At 40.5% G+C, this 26,562-nt stretch overlaps 1 protein-coding gene across 1 annotated transcript in view; it reads left to right on the top strand.

The window, feature by feature from the left end:
• Positions 1-13,832: 13,832 nt before the first annotated feature.
• NEDD9 (neural precursor cell expressed, developmentally down-regulated 9) overlaps positions 13,833-26,562 on the top strand; it is a 48,899-nt gene continuing 36,169 nt past the window's right edge. Inside the window, exon 1 of the mRNA XM_037519224.2 lies at positions 13,833-14,014. Coding sequence (XP_037375121.1) covers positions 14,003-14,014 — 12 coding nt within the window. The 5' untranslated portion in view covers positions 13,833-14,002. The remainder of the gene's footprint in view (positions 14,015-26,562) is intronic.

The following is a 26,562-nucleotide window of genomic DNA, read 5'->3' as shown; positions in this document are numbered from 1 at the left end:
TTGCTAACAGGATGACTCTTACTGAAATAGCCACCCACCCTATAAGTATTTGTCCTGAAAAGAAGTGATTTGACATAAAGTGAAAGCTTGTAAACATCCATTTTTTTTCAGATGGATTTCTTTGTTACAGAAATATCTATCTATAGCTAAAGATCTATCTATCTATCTATCTATCTATCTATCTATCTATCTATCTATCTATCTATCTATCTATCGATCTATCTATCTATCTATCTAGAGGGAAACAGAAACAGAGAGAGAGAGAGAGGGAGAAAGAGAAATTATGTGAAATGCTCCAAGTGATTATTATTGTTTACTAGACTTTTTATTCCATCTTAAGACAATTTTATAAAATATCAGCAAGCTTGTAAACAGAGTTTTTTTTTTTTTTTAAGGTTCATAATCTTTCTAACCGTAACGAAAGAATGGTAATGTATTGCACAAGAGTATGATGGAAAAATGTGTGAAAGTATTTCCATAAATCAAATGTAGCACTTTGGCATTGGCTCTAAGCACTAAATTTAGAAAATTAGAATCAGGTGATTGAAAATAGAAACTGACATAACCTTATGGTGTGATTTTTTTTTTCTACACACGTTTATCTTCATTAAGTCCCCATTGGCTGCTACCATATTAAGTATTGAAGAAGTGAGGGCAGTAAGTGGGTATTATTCATCTTTATGGTTCCCACAGTTCCTAACATTTCGTTGGTCAATAGGTAAATATTGATGGATGGTTGAGTAAGATCTTAGCAGTGATTAACAGGTAAAAGTTAATTCACAGGGAAATGTAAATAAATATTTATATTAATCTACAGTTAGGCAAAACACTGCTACTCCACATTTAACAGTAAAAACAGGTCTTGCTTTTCCTTTCATTTTTTAAATCTGTTTATCTAAATCAATTAATTTGAAATAAAAGGATAAATCTGATTTTCATTTAGATCTCTATAATCCAAGCCATCACCGTGGAGTTTTCATAATACTGAAGTCTCTTCCTATTTCTGACATCACAGAGCCACAGAAAATGCTCCTTTCTGCCATTTCTCCCTATCCTCTCACACACAATTTCATAATGTAGCCAGAGAATTCAGTGCAACACATTGACTGAGAAAATCCTAAACATGGTGTCACACAAGGTGCAAATTAATAGTCTTTGCACTCTAAGGGAATACTTTCTGGCAGGAGGTCAGTCAGGACACTGTAGTTTCAAATTAAAGAAATCCAACTCAAATTTGGTTAAGCAGAAAAATGTGTTTATTGTCTTAAGAGTTTGGTTGTCTCAGAGTAGACTTCATGCAAGGCTGGGCCCAGAGGCCAAACAATGAGAACAAGTTTCTCTCCCCTTCACTTCAAAAATCTTAGTGGATTCATTCTCTCTTGCTATTCATTCTCTCTTGCTATAACTGTAAACATACATTGACACTTTATGATACCAAAAAAAGAGTTTATCTCTCCATGTAAGACTTCACAAAGCCCAAAGAAGATCTCAGATTGATTCTTGCTGTGTCACATGCCACAGTTTCCTGTCAATCAGTGTGGACAAGGGGATACATTCTTTGATTGATCAGGCCCTGCCAGTAGTAAATTAGCAGATGAATGGAAATGGAAAGGAGGGTATTTATGCCATAAATATTGCTGGTATAGAATTGATATTGCTGAGGGCCTCCCTGGTGGCACAAGGAGTTAAGCATAGCACTATGAAGCTGTTGGCAGCCTCTGCACATGAGTTCGATCCCCGGCCAGGAAGCTACCCACATTGTGCAGCAGACCTCTCCTGACTCGCCAGCTGTTCCCCTCAGCAGTTTATTTCAGTAGATCTGTCTGTTCTGCTTCCCACTTTGTCTCTGGTGAATCCTCTCACCCCCCGCACCTCTGGCCTATACCCCAGTTCTTGTATGCATAAATAATTAAATCTTAAAAAAAAAGAATTGAGGGCCTCCCCAGTGGCGCAGCGGTTGAGCGCTGGGTTGCGAAGCTGCCTGCAGCCTATGCAGCGCCGGTTCGATCCCCGGCCACAGGGCAAGGGTCCCACATGGCACGTAGACCTCTCCTGCCGCCCGCTGCTCCCCTCAGCAGTGTACTTCGGTCCTTCTGCCTGTTCTGCTCCCCGCTCTGGCTCTGGTGAATTCTCTCACCCTCCCGCGCTTCTGACTGTACCCAGTGCTTGTATAAATAAATAAATAAATAAATCTTTAAAAAAAAAAAAAAGCACATTTGTTAATTAAAAAAAAATAATTGACATGCTGATTTGATGTGGGAAATAGGTAAGATAAAGAAACAAAAACTAGTCTAAAGTTTTGATTCTACAAAACCAGGACAATGGTAGCATCTTATATAGAATAGAATCATTAGAGGTAGCACTTTTCCAATAGGAAATTCACATGTGTATTAGTCAGTGTCCTCTAAAAAAGAGACTCAGTAGTGTGTGTGTGTGTGTGTGTGTGTGTGTGAACACACATGCATGCACGCACATGTGCAGAGTGAGGGGGGAGGGAGCAAGAGAACAAGAGATATTCATATCAAAGAATTGGTCACATAATCATAAAGTTTGTCAAGTCCAAAATCTTTGGTAGACTGGAGGTTGCTGCTCAAGTTCAAAGGCCATGTGAGGTAGAGTCGCTCTTCTTCCAGGGCCACGGGTCTTTTTTCTCTTAAAGCCTTCAGCTTAGTGAATAATGTCTATCCACAGCTAGAGAATAATCTGCTCTACTCAAAGTTTACTGGTTTAAACATTAATCTCACTTAAAAAGAATTGCCTTCACAACAACTTTTTGACCAACGGGGTACTGTGACCTGGTCAAGTTAACATGAAATTAACCATCACAGTATGAAAATATCAGGAATTTATGATAGCCTATGGAATATTTGGGTGTAAGAGGAAGTGAGAGTTTGCAGCTCAGAACACAGGTCTGGAGATGTGATTATCATCAGCATAGAAATGAGAGTAGATGTCATTGGAGAAGATAAGATATATCAGGTGAAATACAAATAAGGTGATAAGATGCAAGACAAAATGCTGAGGGTGGAATCTTGGGGGAAAACCTGCCTGAAAAGAAAAATACTGGTGAGAGAAGAAGATCAAGAAGAGCCATTGCCTGGGTGTCAGAGTCAGGACAGGTGGTGCTGGAGCATGCCAGGAACTGGAGATGTACAGGACCCAGCAGAGTCAAATTTGACCAGGGATAGGGAAGGTCTATAGCGTGTTCCTCAAACTTCCCAGTGTAGACCTGATTCAGGCCCACACTGGACAAGCACCGTGAAAGTGAAATCAAGAGTGGGCACTTTGCAATGCTGACAGCAGGATCAATAACAACAAGAAACCAACTAGACTTGTATTTCATAATGGCCTTTTTTAAAAAACATTTATTTATTTATTTTAAGATTATTTATTTATTTATTTATATAAGCACTGGGTACAGTCAGAAGCGCGGGAGGGTGAGAGAATTCACCAGAGCCAGAGCGGGGAGCAGAGCAGGCAGAAGGACCGAAGTACACTGCTGAGGGGAGCAGCGGGCGGCAGGAGAGGTCTGCGCACCATATGGGACCCCCCTCCGGAGGCTGGGGAGCAGCCGGGGATTGAACCAGCTCTGCAGAGGCTGCAGGCAGCTTCGCAACCCAGTGCTCAACAACTGCACCACCTGGGAGGCCCCATAATGTCCTTTTTATTACATTTTTGTAGTAATGAATTTTTAAGTATTTTATTTTTTTTACATCATTGTTCATTTTTAAACAATATTTGCTCCCCCCCAGGTGTAGTCCCCACAGAATTTCCTCCACTAATGCACCCTTTCCCCATCACCTCAGTCTCCTGTGCTCTCCTGCCCTCCCTCTGATCCCTCTCCCTCCTCCTCCCCTGCAGGGTGTCTCTGGTTTATAATTGTCTGTTTTTGTTTTGTTGTGTTTTGTATTGTTCTTATTTTTTTACACTGATGTCTTATTTGGTTCCCCTATAATCCTGCTATAAGTGAAACCATCCAATATTTTTCTTTTTCCTTCTGACTTATTTCAATGAGCATAATTCTTTCTAGCTCCATCCATGTTGCTGTGAATGGCATGAGTTTATCTTTTTTGATTTGAGATATATATATATATATATGTATATATATATATATATATACCACATCTTCTTGATCCAGTCATCTATTTTGGGGCATTTGGGTTGTTTCCATGTTTTACCTATTGTAAATAGTGCTGAGATATACATAGGGTATAGGTGTTCTTTTGAATCAACGTTTTTGTGTCCTTTGGGTAGATCTCTAGAAGTGTCGTACTACTGCTGACATGGGAAGTGCTGGTGCTTTACAATGGCAAGCTTGGGAAGCACAGGCCTGGATGGTGTGAGTGGAGTGGGTAGCACAGACAGTGGTGAGCCGTACTGAATGCGAGGCCAGGACTTGGACTGTTAGCTGTCTGCTTATGGCAAGTGAAAGAGAGAGACTGGTTGGTTGGTGCGGGAAGAAGTGTCAAAAGGAAGATCTTGAACAACAACAGGATGTATCGATGATCTGTATTTACTAATCCACAATTATGAAATGTACAGATCTAAAGGTTTTTTTTTTTTAAAATAATTCCTTTGGCAGCAAAACCTGGTCTGGACTGGCCAGAAGCAATGCACATTCTAATGAACCCATTTGGTGACACTATGCCTATATTTAACTGCCCAATATGAACAAGTGTGTTTTGAGATGCTGGCCCATGTCCCACTGAGAGTTTTGTAATATGTGTTATCGGTGCTAAATCTGTTCCTAAAATCTGAAATATTCTGAATTCCATAACTTGTCTGGGCTCCGAGTTTTGAGCAAGGTTTGTGAATGTGTATTAATACATTCAGGAGAGAGACCATAAGATATTTGTAGAGAGTAGGATTAGGAATGCAAATGAAAGAAAGGAGACTTGGGAACTGAGTCCCAAAAGTAAGCAAAACAGGGAAGAAAAAGAGAGCAGAGCTGTCCTTGTATGGATGATTTTTTTTTTTTTCTTGGTGACTGTAAATGTACAGGAGATGGTTTTGAAGATAGATTCTGAGATGGCGAAATCAAAAGGTGAGGAACATGTGACCTTAATCTGCTAAATGTACAAGGGGCATGTACCTCACTCTTCCCCAAACTCTCCACCCTGAGAAAACCAGACAAATTCAAACCCCAGGTAGAGTATGAGTCATGGGAACCACAGTCACTGAAGTTCGAGAAAACCCTTGCAGCACCCCCTTGCAGCATCCTCTAGCCCAGAATCATAGAGTGCCTGGAATTAAGCAAATTAAGTGAATTTACACTTAACATATATAAACCACAGCAGTGTAAGTGGTGAGCCTGTAAGATTCGTGCATGCTCCTTAGCAGGACTGCCCCTCTTCTCTGAGAGAAGAGAGCTGCTCTTTATTTCTCAGCTCAGTGGGTAGCCAGGAATGCTGTGTCCACACTCCACACAGCAAGTCACTGGTGGATGTTGGTGTCTCCACCCTGACCCGTCTCCAGCCCACACAAACAAGGCATTCCTCTAGCAGCCAAAATAAAAGACTGCTGGGAGCTGGAGCAGTTTGTTTACTTTCTAAAATGAATCAACTCTTTAAAAAAGTTTGCATTTAACAGTCCTGGGTGTGCTGTGCCCCCACACCACATTCCTCTCATCCTGCCCTCCCCCACCCATCACCCCCTTGGCCCTGCATTACTTGGATTCCTTTTCCTCTCCCATCAGGGCCTGCTGGCAGTAGTCTAGGCTGCCCAGACAGGCCAATGCCCTGAGACAGAGTCTGCTGCGCACCCACTGGCCTCCCATGAGGACAGCAACAAGGGACAAGAGGCTTTCTTGGAGCACTGGGTGATTTGGGTTTTTTAGAGGGAAAATGCCTCTGAGGATATAGTTCACCCTGTGCCTCTGGGAAAGTGCTTCCCACATTGGCCACAGAGGTCCCCACTTTGCTTGCCCATTCTTTTCCACTGGAGTCAGGCAGAAGGTGATTTTCAGCAGCTGGCATGTCTGGAGAATGGTAAAATTGAGGAGTAAAATCAAAACCGCACACTCTGTCCCATCCAGGGCTCACGGTCCTGCTGTGAGATTTTCTGCTTACTTGACCTAGACAGTAGCAAAAACTGGAGTGTGGGAAGGGGACTCAAAGTTGTGTCATGTTATGTCAGGTTTTCCAGCCCCAGGATACAGACAATGAGAGCCTGTGTGCCAGGAAGGGTCAGAAAGACTTCTCAAGTTGAAGATTATAAAAGGGAAGAACAAAAAGTTAGCAACAAGGAAACACAATTTGCTCCTTATTTAATACATAATATGTTGCGGTGCCTTCAGAAAAAGGTGAAGGTCAGCCTCCATTCCATCATGAAATTCCTATGTGCTTGGTATTGGCAGACTACCTTGACCTTTGTAAAAATTCAGTTTAAAATTTCTATCGACAGAAACTATTTCCATGACAGTTTTGTATAACAAATTGCTTATTTGGACAAACTAGAGTTGCAATAGCAGAACACCTCATGGCCAGAGAAAATAGGAGTCTCTGTTAGGTGGTCTGCAGTTTTACTTCTAAACTCCTTTTGTTTCACTGAACTTCATTCCTTTCCCTGGTTGGATACATATAAATAGAAATTTAAATCTTTCCACATTCATAAAGGTAAATTAACCTAAATCTTTCTTATGTGTTTGTAATTTTTTTCCACCCCTAAATTGACTTATCAAATCCTTCATATAAAGGTAATGCTCGAACATGTCCAAACTTTCTGGTCTACTGCAGCTGAGGATCCAGATGAATGCAAAAGTCAAAGAAGGGCTTTGAGGGGAAGGGCTTGGAGGGACTCTACAGGGTGCCAATCCAGCAAAGGAGCAGTAAGCTTCTATTGAAATTGAAATAGCTGAACTGGGGGCCTCCCTGCTGGCACAAGGGGTTAAGTGTCAGCACTATGAAGCTATCTGCAGCCACTGCAGCATGAGTTTGATCCCTGGCCAGGGAGATGACCCACATAGTGCAGCAGACCTCTCCTGTCTCGCCCACTGCTCTCCTCAGCAGTGTATTTCAGTGGATCTGCCTGTTCTGCTCCCCACTCTGTCTCTGGTGAATCCTCTCACCCCCCGCACCTCTGGCCTGCACCCCAGCTCTTATATGCATAAAAAAATAAATCTTTTCTTTAAAAAAAAAAAAAAAAGGTAATTTGGGCCTCCCCGGTGGCGCAGCGGTTGAGCGCTGGACTGTGAAGCTGCCCGCAGCCTCTGCAGCGCCAGTTCGATCCCCGGCCACACGCAAGTGTCCCACATGGCGTGCAGACCTCTCCTGCTGCCCGCTGCTCCCCTCAGCAGTGTATTTCGTCAGTCTGCCTGTTCTGTTCCTGGCTCTGGTGAATTCTCTCACCCTTCCGCACTTCTGACTGTACCCAGTGCTTGTATAAATAAAATAAAAATAAATCTTTAAAAAATAAATAAATAAAAGGTAATTTTTTGTTTTGTTTTTTTAAAGATTTATTTATTTATTTATACAAGCACTGAGTACAGTCAGAAGCGCGGGAGGGTGAGAGACTTCACCAGAGCCAGAGCGGGGAACAGAACAGGCAGACTGACGAAGTACACTGCTGAGGGGAGCAGCGGGCGGCAGGAGAGGTCTGCGCGCCATGTGGGACCTTCGCCTGCAGCCCTTGCTGGCAGGCAGCCGGGGATCGAACGGGCACTGCAGAGGCAGCAGTCAGCTTCTCAGCCCAGCGCTCAACCGCTGCACCACCAGGGGAGGCTCCCCCCCAAAAAATGGTAATGTTAAATAATAAAATGGAGCTCACAACTGCTTGTCATATTTCATTGGAGTTGAGTGAGTTCAGCTAATATATAACTTAATCTAATATTTTTTTAGTTACTTGGGGGAAAAGATAGCCATTAAGTTATAATAACACTAATATGTGTGTGTGTGTGTGTGTGTGTGTATCTAACATCAACAGCTTCACAATTGCAGTTTTTAAAAAAATCAAGTCAAGGTATTGTTTATAATCAATCACTGCATTTATAGGGGCTTATGTAGGTTTTCAGTGATATGTTAGTGACACCATATTACATGTATTTTTTTGTTAATTAAGGACTGAGAGAGGCTAAGACACTCAATTTAAGCACTTACCCCTTGGAAAAATTAAAAGCTACCTCAAAGAGCCTGGGATGGTAAACAGTAGAAAATGGAGTGGAGAAAGGAAGATGATGGTAGGTTTTTTTTTAAGGGTGTTCACAATGGCACGCATAAATTGACTGTGTGAAAAAGGACTGTGAGACCTTATAAAGCCTTTACTTTACAAGGTAAAACTCTGCAGACCTCCTAACAGAGACTCTCTCCTATTTTCTCTGGCCATGAGATGTTCTGCTATTAAACGCTCTAGTTTGTACAAATAAGCAATTTGTTATATGAAACTGTCATGAAAATAGCCTCTTTTGGTAGAAACTTTAGACTGGATTTTTACAAAGGTCAAAATGGAAATCCACCATGTCATAGTGGATTGAGTTCTAAAGAAATCACTTCTAATCTCTGATTTTTAGACCCCACTCCTACCCCTAATGCTTCATCATTGAATGACAGTAAGAAATATTTCAGGGAGGAATCAAATCAGAAGTGATTTGGAGATTATGAGTCATCAAGCCTTTTTAATAAACATTACCTCCATCTGCAGAAACAAATATTTTGAAGCCATGCATTTAACAACTCTTTCAGGAACCAGAGTTTACATCTTGCACAGTTCTTAAATAGGGAGGAGGGGTTGAGTTTAGGGAGACTTCATGAGGTCTCCTGTGGCAAAAATATTAGTGGAGGGAAAATGAAAGCTCCAATCTAGAGCAAATGAAGACTCAAGCATTACAGAGTATTTTTGCAGTTTTTCTGTAATGATCTTCATTGATTCTAAGAGCTTGGCCAATTCAGTAAATAAAAGAGGGCTATGTCTACAGCGAGAGCCAAATGACACATTTTTTGACTTTGCAACCACTCATGTCTGTCATTGTAATTCAAATGACAACTTGCAAATGAATTGGATGCACCTGTGTTCCAATAAAACTATTTATAGATACTGAAATTCGAATTTCACATATTTTCACATCTCTTGGGGGTATTTTTCTCCTTTTGACTTTTCCCCAACCATTTAAAAATGTAAGAGCTGCATTTAGCTTCTAAGGTATACAAAAACAGGCAGTCCGCAGGCCATAGATGTCAGACCAACCCCTGCTCAAGAACCAGAAATAGTAACAGACCATGGGTGTGTTCTGAAAAGGTACATCCTAGTCCAGTTCTAATAGGTGTAAACTTCACTACTGCCCTGAAACTCAAGTCCTCCCATTCCCTTCCTGGGTACCAGGTAGAACTTCAAAATAGCATCCTGTCTTTGAAGTTATAGTTAGTGTCCTCTTACACATTCATTCAGAAAGCATGTAAGCACCTTAAGATATAAGCCTGCAGGGTCACGGAGACAAGCAAGATACCACCCTCGCCCTGTGGAGCTCCCCTTGAAGCTGGGGGAATAGACTTCAATAAATCATTACACTACAATGTGGAAAAGCCTTATAATAGGGCCGTGTTCCAAGTACAAAGGGGGCATAGTAAAGGGAGGGAGGAATTAGTTCTGAAAGGGCGAGGTGGGCAGGATGGGGGTTGTTAACAAGAAAACACAAAGAGTTAGTGTTGGAACTTGGCTTGATCACAGAAGAGTGTAAGAGGATATCCTCAGCCGAGAGACTTGTCTGTGCAAATTCGGAACAGTAACCCCCTGGTGTGGCTAGTGCGTGGAATGTGGGGTGCTAGGTTGTGAGGCCAGAGAGGCAGGGTGGGCTCAGATGATAGTCCATGCAAAAGTGTGCAAATTTTTGTTTTTTAAGGCATTGAAGTGCCCCTAGAGATTTTTAAACATGGTGGTAATGTGATTTGGCTCTGGACTATAGATATACACAGGCAGCTATGAGGAACATAGACTAGAGCTTGGAGAGAATTCAGGCGGGAAAACTAAAAAGCATGCTGGAATAAATTGGACAGGAGAATCAGAGGGATGGCCTAATGCGCTGATAGCTGTTACTGTGTAACCTGGTGGACTGATGGTCAGCACCCAAGCCTCTTAGCAGAAGCCTCAGCCACTTGCTGAGCGACTGCACTGAATGATATCTGATATCACTTCCTGCCCTTGTGTGCTCTGACACTGCTCCTCACCCTTAGAGAACTGTCACGTGGGGCTCTCCCAAGTTGTGGACAAAGAATCTCATTTCTCTAGCATCCTTTGGCGTTTTTGTTGTATCCATGCCAGGGCCCAGCAGCAACCTGGAAAACTCACCAGGAGGGCATCTGGTACCATTTCCCTTGCATGAGCACCTGGGGAAAGCAGTAGGTGAGCTCCAGTTGCAAGGCTGACAGGCTGAGAGGGTATGGATGGGCCAGGGCAGGTCCATGCCTCGCATCTTGGCCTACTTTAGGAGGCTACCTTAGAAGATCTGGGGCTTCTTCACAAGTCAATCAACAGTTTTTATAGAGCACAGTTTGAATAGCATTTTGTATTTTTGCACCTAAAATCTTAGGTAATAGATAAGGAGGGAGGTGTTTCCCTGATCATTGAGAAAATGTGTGTTTCCCCAACGTGTTTTGATGGAAATACACAGAACAATGCTAATAAAGTAAAAACGACCTGCATTACTTAAGCTGAATTAAAACACGAGCTGGATATTTTAACCTGCGGTCCTTGTGTATTTGAACAAAGCGTAAAAACACAGAAACAGATCACATCTTTCTCAGCTGAAAATGCTCCATTGATTTCCTGTGGCCCTTGGGAAATCCAAACTGCCATCACCTTCCTCTCTGAGCTCACCTTCCCAACCTTCCCTTAAGGACCCACTTTAGGCACCCTGGATTTGCAGCCCTTAAAAACATGGTGCTCATTCAGACTTCAGGCCCTTTTCATGGGTCATTTCTTTTGGAAGTATCAATAGGTCTGGAATGTTCTTGACCTAGATCTTTGAGTGGATTTCTTATGTTATTCATATTTTTGCTTCACTATTCCCTCCTTAGAGGGGATTCCTTGACCATTGTCTCTAAAATAAGCCCTCCCCCTCACAACACACACACACACACACACACACACACACACACACACACACACAGACATACTGGCCCTGGTCTACTTTTCTCTAATTTTCCATGTTTGATTTTTCTTCATGGTATTAATCAGTCCAAAATTGTATTATCTGTTCATTTAATTAGTCCTTGCCTTCCACTAGACTACTAGACTATTAGCTCTATGAGAATGGGAACATTGTCTCTCTGGGCTTCAACTGTGCCTCCCCACCTGGAGCAGTACCTGGCACATGGTAGGGCCTCAAATGATATTTGTTAAATTAGCAAACTATCCTGTAAAAGGATAGCACACAGATGAGAGACCCCCCCTCCAACTTTTTCTGATTGCTTAGCACACTTAAAATATTGATAACAGTCTAGTAGTAATATTCATAAGTAATATATTAATATTATTTATATATTATAACAATAATGTTACATGATAAAGTACTAAAATAATATACAATAAAATAATATTAAAATGATAATAATAAATAAGCAACATTTATTGAGGTCTTACTCTCTGCCAAGTACAGTTAACTTCTAGCCATATTAATCCTTCTAGCCATATTAATCTAGCCATTAAATTCTCATTTAAACCTCATTATAGGGCCTCCCCTGGTGGCGCAGCGGTTGAGCGCTGGGCTGCGAAGCTGCCCACAGCCTCTGCAGCGCCGGTCTGATCCCCGCCTGCCCGCGAGGGTCCCGCATGGCGCGCAGACCTCTCCTTCTGCCCTCAGCAGTGTGTTTCGTCAGTCTGCCTGTTCTGCTCCCCGCTCTGGCTCTGGTGAATTCTCTCATCCTCCCACACTTCTGACTGTACCCAGTGCTTGTATAAATAAATAAATTAAAAAATAAAAAAGTAGACATTTAAACCTCATTCTAACCCTAGCAGGTAGGTATTATTATTTTATACTTCAGGACACCAATTAAAAGTTTAAGAAATCTGTTGAGATTCTAACATAGGTTTATACAGAACCAAACACCTTGACATGAATTCAAATAGATTTTACATGTCTGAAAGTACAGGATAGAAACTGAAAGCAAGAGGACCACTTGGTATGAATTGAGCATTTTAGCTAGACCTGTCCTATGTTTTGGGAAGTTGTTTGAGAGCATTAAAATAGGGTGGGATAATGTTCACCTACTCAATGGTACTCATCAAACAAAACAAGAATTCTCTTACTGCTTAGGAAGCCAAAGGGATGTTATCTAGACCTCCTGGAGGCCAACAGATTACTCTTGTAGAGGGAAATGCCACAATTTCCTGGAAATTAACTATTCTCTCATAAGGTCTGTGGACTATTAGGAAGATCCTGGCAGTGCGTTATGCCCCATGCTTAATTTGTGTTCAGAAAGATCTTGCAAATTCACTCAGCTCATATTTACTCTAAGGCTAACTGGGGGAAAAGCAAGGTTCATTATGACCATATGGGGGACACGTCCAGGGAATTGGTGCCACAATAAACTGGAAACTAAACTGTGAGCCTGGTATCTGGAAGCCATTTTTTTAGGATAGCTGTTCTCCTGTTGTTTGGACTGAGATCATAAAAATAGAGCTTTTAGCCATTGGGAATTTGGGGGAGGAGGGGCTCGAACTGATTCTGATCCAACTTGGTCAGTAAAAAAAGGGGGGGCTGATTTTTCCATTCATGTGGCGTAGTGCGGTTGGAGTCCATCCCAATCACGGTCTGCTATGGTCTGCACTTATCAGGTTTCAGTCCTGAGGGCCAGTGAATAGGAATTTTCCTGTCACCATTCTCTCCCTCACAAGAGTTGCTGATGGTGATATTTCTGTTTTCTTTTTCCTGGGTGATGTCTCCCTGTACAGAACTCAATAAAACTGAATATTTTGTGCTTCACTGGAGAGAGATTGGTCTTTTTAACCCGACTCATCGAACAGTGGGTATTTTTGTTCCCTGGGATAATAAGTGCTGTGGGTTAATGGGTCATCTTCAGGAGAGAGGTCAGAAGGAAAAACTGCGGTGTTCAAAGCTGGAGCTAGAAATGCCAGCCATGAAAGCACAGTACTCAGTGGACAGTGATGATGTATAGGCTTCGGACTGGCCAGCCCCCTCTGAGGGGTCACAGCTAACCTTTATCTCAGCAAGCCCAAGAAAGTTGCTGAATGTAGCTGACACTCAACCCTGGAGAGAAGCCGGCCAGGGAATCCCTGGTGTCTGTGCTCGGGAGTTCCTTTTCACTAAGGGAGAATTATAGTCTGGCTCTTTGCAGACTGACAATCCAAGTTCTTTGAAGATTGAAAAGAACAAAAAAGCAAACAGCCACAGAAAAGGGGAGGGGTGGGAGGAGAGAGTGTCAGAGAGAGAGAGAGAGAGAGAGAAAGAGATATCAGCAGGGGTAGTTAGTAAAAAGGGGCCCGTAGACAGAAAACCTTTTGTTTCCTGAGTTCGTTTCATGTAGATTGTAAGGTGAATGGCTTTGAAATAAAATGGGTTTATGAAGGAGCTGCTAGGTCCCAGGAAGCAGGGCTGTCAGGCTTCTTTGTTAACTCGGTCTCTTTCAAAAGGAGCTAAATCTTAAAGAAGAATTTATCTCCTTTTCCTAGGTTTTTGTGGGGGGGGTGGAGGAATAAAGTTCGAGACGGTTCCCCACTTTGTTTTATTGTCACCCTGTCTGATAATGTATAAAGAAATGATCACATTGCAAGTTCTTTGTCAGCTTTCAGAAGGTGGGCGGGGCATCCGCGTCCGGACCCGCGGGCCAATGGCGAGGCGGTATGCAAATGAGGCCGAGATGGCCCTCCTCCTTCAAAACAGCAACCTCCGAGGCCTCCCTGCACAGCGCAGGGGAGCTGCAGTGAGAGGACAAATCTGCGCTGGCTGGACTGGTCTCACTGTGATTTAGGGCTGCAGTCTATGGAGGGGCACACACCAGTGCTTAATGCAATCCAACAGCTAGTGTAGGAAACGGCTGAAGTCCCCGCTGCCGAGATGAAGTATAAGGTAAGAGAGAGCCTTTCACATAAGGTTTGTGTGCGTGTGTGTACATATATGTGAGTGTGTGTGTTCCATTGTGACAAGACCTCCACAGGGACCCCTACTGTGCCCCCAGAAAGTTCTGAGAAGGGTTTTCAGTCGTTGAGGTTGGCATACAGACAAGCAGAAACTCGGTCTCTGGGACCGCTCCCTGTCTGAAGTTTGGGGGGAATATTAGTCTTAAAGCCTCTGAGTTTGGAGGAGTATAGTCTTAAAGCCTGTCTGAGCTACCACTGTAGATCAGAAATTATCTAACCTGATGCAGGGCAGGCTTAGGTCGTCTCCCTGGCTGACCCCCTTTGACTTAGTAAAACAGTTTTCAGAGTTTATTTTCAATCTTTGGTCTGACAAGCAGTATGCCATATGTATTTTTGGTGGGAGAAACCAAAATACCTTAGATACTATTATACAGCTGATGATGGAGAATTTTGACGTACTGGAAGGATGTTGGCTGCAAGCACAAAAGGAATTTTGCTAATTCTTGAAAACACTTTTATTGGTGTTTGAATGGTTCTGGCAAGCTTATTGTCTGTGAAGCTTACAGACTGTGATAATACTGCAGCAGCATGAATTTCCCATGCATTTTGCACCATTGCTTTTGTGTTTATTCATGGCAAAAGGATTATCACTTGCTCAGCATATCCCATTTTGTTTAAGTTGCCCCCCTCTTAGGAGGCAAGTTGCTTCCAGGGACACCATACAGAGGAGATTGCAATGTTGTGAATTTTCCTTGGATGATGAACACTTCTATTTTAGAATAGGCATGAGCCCTAGTGCTTTTAAACAAAAGTGCAGTTTTGGCAAGATACTTACGCTTTTGTATCGACAATTTCTATTACCTGTCTGACCTTCAAAACTGTGGAACTATTTTGCTTTCTTTCTGAATTATATAGCTTCTGGCCCATCCCTTTTTAATATGAGGCTGTAAACACTAAGTTTTGGCTAATAGCCAACAGCTAACTTCAGTGATACCTCTTTTGTTCAAAGCTATAAATCTTCTTCAAAAGTTCTAAATCTAAATGTTGAAAGTCTTTATTGTAAGTCATGAGTTATAGTTCCACTTGAAAAGGTTGCATACAGCTGTCTGAAGACACAGATATCACTTATCACCATGCTATCAGCTTTCCATTACTGCCTCAATAGGAAAATTCAGAGAGATGGATAATCTTAAAGATTCTTAATATTTAACCTTAGAATGTAACCAGAAAGAAATCCTTCTACCTGCCAGGGATGTTCTTTTTCTTGAAGTGGTTCACCTGCATTTCTATAGTTTACTTATTTAGAATAGTGATAGGATTAAATATTACTTAGCCTGCAGTGATTTTTCTTTTGCCCAACCTCCCCTTATTGCTGAGTGCCTTTAGTTTCATAAAAAATCAACTTTCATGGAAAAAAAGAATATACTTTCAAACATTTTTTATTGAAAAGTATAAATGACTGGAATTAACATTGAGTCCTACAATCTAGAAAGTGACAAATTCTAAAGTCACTTTTATTCAGTGATCTCACCAAATTTATTTTTACTCTTATGGTAAGAAAACATCATGCCACTGATGATGTAAACTGTGATTGGCATACATAGAGAAAATCTGCCTCTTTCCTGGGTCTTGCCAATGTTGGATACCCTGCCAAGTGATGTAAACACATGATTTTTATTAGCTTGTGGACACCTTTACCAGCAAAAATACTACCAGTGAAAAAATGACAGATTGACACCCTGTGGTAACTCTACTAGGCAATCTATTTTAAGATTTGCTGTGGCAATACAGGATTGTCTTATTCAACTCCCCCCATAACTCTGAGGTGAGTATAATACTTACTTTCAAATGTAGAAATTGTGGCACAGAGACTAAGTTATTTATCTAAAGTCACACAGCAAAAAAAAAAAAAAAAAAGAAAGAAAAAAAGGGAGTAGAACTGGGGTTTAACTAAAGTGATCTTTTTTCAGAACTTGTGAATTTGAATCACTATTAAAGACAAAAAGAACCTCCTTAAAATGTCCCATGTGATGCTCTTTTCTTCCCCCAGTAAATTTGAGACGTTATCCCCAGTATTACTATAAGATGGATTCACACTTTTTTTTTTAAGGCAGTAGCTCTACAAAGCAAAGTGAAATGCATATTTTGCAGTTATTTGTTTAATTTGAGCCTTCTAGGTGCTCAAACCAAGTAATTATTACACTGTGAACCCTGGAATCAGAAGTTATCTTTCCAACACTGTGGTGTTCTATATACTATAAATTTAGCACAGTCAGATGTAAAAATGTTCACTGAGAGATTTATGATTTATAATCCAGATACTATAAGATTTTTTTGAACCAGATTATCTGGTTTGGCTACTTCAGGGATCATAACTAGAGAACAAACAAACAGCCACTCCATTTGCACTCACATAGCTCGGTCTGCTGGCTATGTGTTTACAATGATCTGGAGAACTGTGGAATGTAAGTTTTTACTATTGGTAAATTTTTTTGGTTAGCGCTTCATTGAATCTAGTTTTGTTTTTCACTTGTTCATGGGAAGGCTGCATATGTCACTGTCCTATGTATTGACTGGACCATTTCTCACAGGAGGGATGCAATGTGATATATTCTATGATGATAAATTTATCAAGAGTTTTCCACAAACTCTTCTGACAATACAGAGAGCATTCTGAAATCATGGAGAGGGGGCTGTGCTGCTGGCAGTGACTTGCTCTGTAAGGGCTCCCCTCCTGAGGGTGTGAAGGTAGCTTGTTGGTGCTGTTTGCCTGGAGGGAGGGTGACTGGAGGGTCCCTGCACAGCTGTGTTGGAGCAGAGGCCCGAGATCCCTCCCACTTTGTGCAGGCCCAGGCCTGGGTGCTCATCAGGAGCTACCTGTCTTATCTCTCATAGCTGAGCAGCTTCTGTGGCTTTGCCAAATTTCTGAACCCTCTGTGCCTACATTGAAATGTTAAATATCTAGTTTACCATTCAGCAAATTCATTCTTGAATGTTTTGATTAAAGCAAAATTATAGACAGAATTTACAATACACTTTAGAAATCCAGGTGGGGGAGGATGAAATGGATAAAGGGAACTCAGGGGTACAAGCTTCCAGTTATAAAATAAATAGGTCATGGGATTGCAATGCACAGCACAGAAACTGTCATCAATAATAATAATAATGTACCACAAAATAGGAAATTGCTAAGGAAAAGATGGAAAGTAGACATTATAGTAATCATTTTGAAATGTATACACATATCTAATCACTATGTGATAGACCTGAAACATCTATAATAATATAATACTTTCTAATATTCAGATTACTGTGTTCTTGTTAAATGGGGGTGAGGTAAAACTGGGGAAACAAGAAAGTTTGCACTGTTAAACACTTTCAAGGGGACATGGAAAGCATTTTTATTACCTCAAGCTAGCTTGAGAAAAAATGATCAAGCTTTTTCCATTTAGTCAATATGGTCATTTATGACCCATATAACTCCTAATTCTTTCCTTGCTTTGCTATTTTGGTTTTAAATTCTTTTATTTTTTCCTAAGTAATTCATTGTACTTAATCCAGTTATCGACTCCTGCCCTCTTGCTCCCTTTTAAAATCTTATGTGCAATCTATGAATTTAAGAGCAATATAAGATGCAATGGAAAATATTAACTTAATTATTTGTTTATGATTTGTTGTTCAATAAATTCATTTCATAGCAAAATGGCTTACCTATACAAAAATGAAAGTCTTCATAGAACTGAAGGTGACTTGATAATACCAAATTTAGCAAGTTGCCCAGTGTGTAACATACCAGGGATTCCTTAACATCCTTTCTAGCTGGAATATACATCAGTTCTTTTCTCAGAATTCATCAGTGATTTCCTGTCTACCCTCCCAGACTTCTCTAAAAAAAGTCATTTCTACTTTTTAAACTTTGTGCAAACTTCCTTCCTTTTCTGTCCCCTCATGACCTTATATCTCATTTTTTTTTCAAGCAGTCTATGCTTCTCTAATACTAGCTTCTGCAGAATGTGCCTCTCCCACCCACGCAGACCTAATGCCCTCAAAACACACCTGTGCCCCCTACCTTTGCCTCTCTTTTGACTCTTGGTCCCTCGCTCTTTCCATTCATTTGTCCTTCTCTCTTGGTACCTATCTGTCTGGGTTAGTTTGTCAGTCAGGTCTCCTCATCCATCTAGTCTATAAAATAATGGAAAACCTAAACCTTAGTCTTGACTGTCCTCTGATACCTAAAATAAGTTGTATGTTTTTCACCTCTGTACTGCTCTGTTAGCACATTTTGCCTTTCAATGAAATCACTATTTAAATGACATTCATTTAACTCATATAGCTGCACATAGATTTCCATCTGGACCTGTCCAGTTTTAAGTAAACTCTATTGAATTCAAGAGATCAACCCTTTATTTATATGTAGACTTTATTTATATGCAGGCTTTGGAAAAAAAGGATTTCTGTTTCTTGTTTCTTAATGTTCTTGTATCTTGGGCTTGGGTAAGTTAAGCTCTCCTGAGCCTCAGTTTTCCTATCTGTAAAATATCTGTTTCATACTATTGTTTTAGGCCTAAACAAGATAATGTTTGATTGTAAAGTAAGTAGACCATGCTAGTTGGCCAGCTTTCCTTGTATATAGATGTTCAATAGATATTGAGAGCATAGTATGGACTCAAGAATTGGTGACAGAATCCCAATTCTTAGGTTAAGATGGGCCAGGATGTGTGCTATAGAAATTCAAATCCCAGACATCGAGACTTACCAACATACTGTGTCTACTTGTTGTTATTATTATTATTTATATATTAATGATTTAGTATCTTGTTATTGATAGTCATTGTAATTTTATTGATATTTCTGAAATTATAGGATCTTGCTCAACAAATATCAAAATGAAAGTCAAATTACTTAAAACACATATGTGATGACAGAGTCTTAATCTCTATGGCATAGTGGGTTTGTGTCATATCCCACTTTTGCTACCTTCTGATAATATAATGTTAGGCAAGCTACTTCAGACCTCCATTTTCTCATTTATAAAATGGAAATAATAATATCTTTCTTATCAGATGTAAGTATATATGAAAATCATCAATTTCTAGCACATAAGAGGCATTTAAAAATAGCAGCTCTGATTTGATCCTTTAAAGAATATCAATATGTAAAACAAATGTACATATATACATATACAGCATTATGTTGATAAAAATAAGAAGAAATGTTCATTAAAATTATTAGCCAAAACAAAATTGTTTGAGTGAGGAAAAGAGAGTCAAATCATCAATTTTAAAAAAAATCAAAGGTGAAATGCAAAGGCAAGGGAGTTGTGGAGCATAGAAGTTCAGGGTAAACTACATGCCTTATGTTCATGCAATCTATCAGAGTGATGTAGATGTAAAGTAAGAGGTCCTGGTCACCTATTTTTAGATCATTTTAAGGTTAGAAAGAAACCTAGACAAATTTGTTTGAAATGCCAACCACTGGGACCATGGCATTACTCTGCAGTAACATATAGACTTAATTACCAAGTCTTTTATGCCAAGATAAACAAAACAGGGCCAGTGGGAAGAAATACTATATTCCCAACTTAAAATTCCAGAGAATAACTGTCCGTTTCCTAGGCAATAGATAATTGCAAGAACTATGGGCTTGGAAAGAGGGCTAAAAAAAAAAAAAAAAAAAACAACCTGTTATTGGTTGTCAGCAACACCCCCTCCATTTTATTTACTTTGAACATTCCAGTCATGTCCCTGTGGTAATTCTTACTGGTTAATGAGGACTCTGAAAGCCTGGGGAACATTACAGTCTAGCTGCAAAAGACTATCTTCCTGAGGAATCTGCATTTCATAATAAGTGTTCTTGTTAGTAACCTTTTCCATCCTACACTGGAAAGAGAGATTCTTTTGGAACATAGTTTTAGTTAATAATGCAATCTAGATAGAGGCCTTCTTGGTGGCGCAGGAGTTAGTCTCAGTACCATCAAGCTATTGCCAGACTCTATGGCCTGAGTTCAATCCCTGACCACAGAGCTAAGCCACGTGGTACAGCAGACCTCTCCTGTCTCGTTCACTTCTCCCCTCAGCAGTGTATTTCAGTAGATCTGCCTGTTCTGCTCCATACTCTGTCTCTGGTGAATCCTCTCACCGCCCCTCCACCTCTGGCCCTTATGTATGCATAAAAAAAAAAAAAACTTAAAAAAAATCCGCTCCCCCCCCCCCAGAAATGCAGTCTAGATTAATTGAGGCACTTATTTGAGGAAGATGCAACAGACTCTCCAGAAAATATGAGTAGTAATTTATCATCGTGGAAGGTGAAGCTGCTAATCATGGAGATAATAAAATTGCCACTGGCATGTTTTCAAATGCATATACCTGGCCCCACCCAGATTATTCTTCTAAAATAACTAGTCTCTTTCCACCACACCTCCTCCCCAATTATTAATGGTGCTAAATCGTGTTTAAGTAGGTGGTTCAAGATCTTTATTGAAAGGTTGGGCCCATTGATTTGGAGGTACCTTATTTCATTGCAAATTTTGCTGTATATGTTGCATATGAGAATTTCTCCTGATGTTTCTACTATGTCAAGGTAATAGTTAGATCAATAAAAAATGCTCTATATGGAATGTTGATGGTAATGCTTACTAGAAATAAAGATTGAGTAAATATAAATATATGAAATTACCAGAATTGCACAAAAATATCTCATAGCTCCTTTTCAACTTGTTTAATTCCATTCTTTACTCTTTATGTTTGCCTGTGAGGAAGGTGGTATTTGTGATATTCAATAGAAAGTTACAAAACTAAAAGGCATATAAAGTTAAATTTGAATGAGATTTTTTTTTCTATTTAATAAAAAAAAATGTGTTTAAGCAGCATGATGTGTCGTTGCTATTTTCCCTAACTTCATGTAGTTATTTGGAGACCATCTATTATGGCACAATCCTTATGAATTAGCCAGAATCTCACTCATTTGTGGTAGTCAGCTTGTTACCTTTAATTTAGCACTTCTCTCCCCAGGAGATGGTGGCTGACTCAGGACTCACCACGCTCCTCTAGCCCTAGGCTACTCCAGTGTTCTTGCAGCTCAGAGTCTTTAGTATCTAACAGAACACGTCCGTCCGTCATCTGTGGATGAACTTCTCAGGGGTATTTTTTGTTACTAATCACTTGTAGTGTGACTTAGAATTTGACAGAAGCAGGTTAGGGGACCAGCAGTATTCCCCCGCTATCACAAGAGCACTGACAAGCAACATTCTGAAGGCCTCCTTGCCTGGAGCACTTGTCTGGGGCAGAACTTCTGTGATACTCTCTGATTCTCCAACCTTTTTTGCTCAGGACCTAAGTGGTGAGCATACCCTTTAGTGAGAGAAGGGCAAGGAAAAATTGGAATAGTTATCCCAAGAGCATTCTTTCTCCTAAAAACACTGTTTACTGTGAAGCTGCACTTGTAGACAATCTCTCAGAGGCCCAGAGACCCTTGGAATATGTTTTTCTTCCTTATAAAGATCATCTTGTCAATTAAAGGACATTTACCTTGACTGGCTCTTACCAGTACTTAGCAGTTCTTTTTGTCCCAAACCCTACATTTAACCAAGACAAGCCATTAGCAAGAGATGTACTTGCATTCTTATCTTGTATTTTCATACAGATATAATTTCTGTAGGTATGCAAAACCTCAAAACAGGGCAGATGGTCTGACAGTTGCAAAGACATTTGAAACTGGGGCTATCTTCGAATGTTCAGGACCACATGGTCACTGGACAGTCAACAAAACTATTCCAGAGGTCAATAAACTGCGGAGGTGTTATCCCTTTTTCCTTATAAAAAAACCCAAGAAGTTTTTTTTTTTTTAAAAAAGTGGATTCATGAAATTTTTTTCAAATGTGATCACAAATAACATTTACTTGAAAATAAGAAGATGGGCCTTTGTTTTTCCTTGCAGAAACAGGCCTCATTTCCTTTAGAAATGATGAAAAGTCCATTTTAAAATCTGAACTTGCACAGAACACCTGAGAGCATTAGGCAGGGAGGGGGATTGTATTTCAATTGTTCTTGTTTTAAATCTGGCACGGTAGCTCCTCACCTCATCGCCTGCAGCGTCTGCATCAAGCCTCCTGCTCCCTTATTAAGGTCTTAATTACAGACGCAGTTTAGTTCATTGCTGGAGGGAAAGAATTTTGTTTCTCTGAACTGTGTCTGTTTTTTGGTGTGGCAGGTGTAATCACGATGAGATCATTTCGGGTTTGTTTTCTTCTCCTGGGGGAATTTTTTTTAAGGGGAGGAGTACAGTTCTTAGGACACAATTTCATGAGCTCATAATAATGCAGCTAATAACAGTGCTTTGATTTTATAGAAACCCTTTCTTCTGAAGAAATGAGTGTTTCACATACATATCATGACTCCTCATAATATTATTACAAAGAATATGTTCATTATCCTTATTTTGCAGGTGGTGAAACAGAAGCACAAAAGGCAATGATTGCATTGTCCTTAGTCCAGTATAAGGACTGACTAAACTCTACTAATTCAGTCTTGAATGAATTCAGTCAGGTTTAAACCAAGAGCAACTAAAATACATTCCCCGTCTGCCTCTAGTATCCATTCCTCTATCCTGGGTTTCTGCACCTCAGCACTTTTGACAATTTGGAATGGATAGTTTTTGTTGTGGGGTGTCCTGTGAACTGCAGGATGTTTAGTAGCATCCCTGACCTCTATCCACTGGCTTCCAGTGACACACACAGACACACATACACACAACAACCAACAATGTCTCCAAACCACAGACTAAAGTTACCTGAGGGGACAGAATAGAATTCCCCCTAATTAAAAATAACTGGTTTAATCTCCTCTAGTTCCTTCTGCTTAAAAATAATTGCCTTGCTTTTTATGTGAGAGAAGCACAAAAATACAACTATAGAACTATGTGGCCTAATTTTGTCTTGAGTCAAGATTGAACTTAATGTAACAAGTTCTAGCCAAAAGGAAACTTCATTTTCTAAGATTAGCCCCAATTTGTTCGAACAAAGAAGCAAAGAGTCACGTAAAACTGTCAGACCATCTCTAAGACAACTGTCGTTCTGTGGAATCTTCTGGTGTATATGGTGTGCGTGTGTGTGTGTGTGTGTATATATATATATATATAGATAGATAGATATGTATATATATAAACATGCATTTAGAACTGGGCCTTAAAGAAAGCTATTTGAGTCTGATAAATTGGTATATAATATAAAATGTAGGAGCATCGAACAATTTCATTTCAAAGTTTTTCCTCTCTTCCATTTACCCCTTCCATCTTTCCTCTGTCTTCTAGCTGAGACACTGCAGTGTCTATAGGCTCTCCCTTGAGATGGCCCTGCAGCTGCGCTACAGTGTTTGCTTATATATGCCCTCTCAGAGGTATAGATGCATTTTTAAAAAATTCTTTGAGCACCTCACAAGCGAAGTGGGACACCAACAATCAGGCATCAAATCTAAGTCAGGTGACACTGAAAAGAATTCCAGGGAAGGTCGCATCTGAGCTACATCAACTGGATTCTGGATGGGAGACAAATAAGGTTGTCAGCCTGTGTTTGTGTTTGTATTGGTGAGTTTAGATACATCTTCAGACTTTAGGGGCTGTGTACCTTTGTACAGAAAGATAAGACATATGGAAATATATCAAAATAGGAACATCTTTTTGTTCTTTCAAAAACTTTATGAGAGATTATAGCCTGTGTGTTTTGACTTTAGAGAAACGATTCTGTTTGGAAATACACTTGAACGAAGTGGACTGCAGTCTCTTTCTCCTTTATAACTTAATTCTCACTTTGCTTCCCCAAGTACCTGGATGTTATAGGGATTTGTCTAGACAAGCAGGTAGATGTGATCCGGTGCCAACACTGCAGTGTTGGCTGAAATCCAGGTGGCTGTTTTATTGTTAATAAAACCTATCTTTTTGGTGAGTGGGTGTCAGGCCTTCATCATTATATGGCGCCTGTCAGATTTATCTAGGGACAGAACCTGAAGAGAGTTTGTGCCTGCCTCGTTTTTTTGATCCTCTGCCAATGTGCTATACTTAAATCTATCAAAACCAGGCAATCTGGGACAAATGCTTATAAATTCCAACACTTAAAGCAACAGTACTAAATTCTACAATGGGGAAGGTTCTCAGGAAGCACATCCTGGTACGGTGGAAAAATCCTAGATTGAGAGGGGAACCAGATGCTAGTGCTGGCTTTACTGCTAATCTAATAAGAGACCCTCTGGACAATAAAACAAGAAGATTGGTTTAGAATGATTTCCACAATGCCTTCTTAGTCTCAAATTCTTGTCTAGTTGATTCTGGGCAATCTGTGGGTGACTGCTGGTTCTAATACCAACAAAAATGGAGGTGTGCTTCTCTCTTATTTAATACCTCACAAGTTGTATGGGTTTCAAAGGCCACAGAAGAGTGGAAAATTGAGATCTTAAAGACACATGTATTATTTATGATAATTAAATATTGTCAGCAATCAGTTCATCCCCCATCGCATGCCAAGAAATAATAAAAGCTGACGATGAAGCTGCACACAAACTTGCATGCCTACCTACAATCCACTCACAATTTTTTTAATGTAAAACAAAAATTTTACTCTACTCTTTTGGTGATTTCATGTCTCACGTCAGCCTTATCAAAGGAGAATAGATGGAGAAACCAGCATTTGAAGAAACACTTTTAAAATATTTTAGCTGTGCTGCACATATCATGTTACCAAACCTGGTCAGACAGAAAATTCTTTCTGAAATTCAAATATCCAAATTTGCCATGAGCATCAGATCTTCTCATCAGTTCTTAAAAGTTAGTGTCACATTGGTATATGATCTACCAAAGTGGTACTGGTTCTAAATTATTTCACCATCAAACAGAAATAAGGCAATGTGGAAGAGACATTAAGGTTCCCAAACGTGGAAGCTTCTAGGGACAATGCATGGGATGCAGCAGCCCCAGGGTGCATGTGGGAACCACTGTCTGTCAAAGTGAAGCTTTGGGAGGCAGTGTCTGATGTCACCTTTCTTAAAGTGCCTCCTCTAGAAATACTCCAAAGAGAACGTTGTGACTGAAAATCACAGGCTGGAAAAATCTAAGAAAATGTGAGGACTTGGGGCAGAGAAAACAATTCATCCAGAGAGGGTCCAAGATATTCGTGTAAGCATGTAAGCGCTGCACAAATCTAGGGGTTTAGAAGCTCTTTTGAAAATGAAAATCGTTGGCTGAAATGTGGTGTAGGTGCCAGAGAAATCTGTAGAGTGGATTTATTGGATGGTCCTCACCAGGGTCAGAGATATGAGTGGGGACTCCTGGGACCTGGCAGGACTCTGCTGCTACCTCTCTGGTGTAGTTCAGATTCCACAATGTTGATTGTCAGATTACAATCAACAAGTATTGCTGAGAAAAAACTTGAATGTGCTATGTACCTTATTTTCTGACTCCTGAAACTTCATGTGTGCTACGTAATAGTCTCCAGTGGATCCAGTTCTTAAACTATTCAACATCCCAGATCCTCCAATGACAGGACCCAGGTGTAAAGCAAGTGTTCCAATAATTGGTATCCAGGCATTTACAGATATCCTTGTTTTCTGACCACGACTGTTTCTTTCTTTGGGGAAATTCCACTTTTTGTTCTAACTTAAAAGTGATGGTGGGTAGGGGAGCCAAGTTGTTTAAGGTCCTTCACATCAAAGCTAATTTCTGTCAGCACAAAGGCACTTGATCCTTGCTTTCACCTTATACTGAGCCTGACCTTGATGATGCTCATCTCTCAGCTACTTTCTTTGGGCTTATTTCCCCTATAATGGCCTTTTTTTTCCCACTGAGTCTTTCTCAGGATCTGTCCACTGCCCCTTCAAAACACACACACACACACACACACACACACACACACATCTGCTAAAGTTTGCAAGATTGTTGAAAATGTTGTGACTCTGAGGCCTTGGCAGGAGCTCCCGTATGATAAATATAGAATGAAGTAAAATAAGAGGAAGCTGTCCATTGAAGACGCTGTCAGTCCCAATGGAGGACACACCAGCCATTGTGTCTCTTCTCTTCAAAGCATGAATGGTCTTGGGAATTGCAAGTCACACCTCTCTGTATTTATAGCATAGTTTCCTTGGCAGTAGGACTAATAAGCTTTCTTGACATTTTGATAGCAGAAAAGAGGTGGGGGAGGAGCAGTGTGGCAGGTGTCATGTGACCCAGAGCTTTCTGTACCTGCTGTTCTGGTGAGTTGTGCAGTATTAACTTCCCATTCCTCAGGCAGATCTTGGGAACCAGAAACAGTGGAACCGAAATGTTTTGGCAAAGTGTGAATGGTGTGGGTTGCTACATTGAAGGAGGAAAAGGCTATTACAGAGATCTTTGTTTTAATCTGGTTGGGACGGTCACCTCCTCTTGGTTTTCCTGTTTGCTGGGGGGTTGTGGACACTAGGATTCAGATTCCCCATATACGTCATTATCCTGTTTTAATAAGGAGGGGTAGGCACTTTCCTGCTTGGTGTATCCTCTGTTCTCTGTGAGTCTTGTGTG

This window comes from Talpa occidentalis, unplaced genomic scaffold (assembly GCF_014898055.3).
Source record: "Talpa occidentalis isolate TD23 unplaced genomic scaffold, MPIMG_talOcc4v2.1 talOcc4.2, whole genome shotgun sequence".
Taxonomy (NCBI): Eukaryota; Metazoa; Chordata; class Mammalia; order Eulipotyphla; family Talpidae; genus Talpa; species Talpa occidentalis.
Note: the sequence above shows the minus strand (reverse complement) of the source record. Positions and strands in the feature narration are given on the sequence as shown.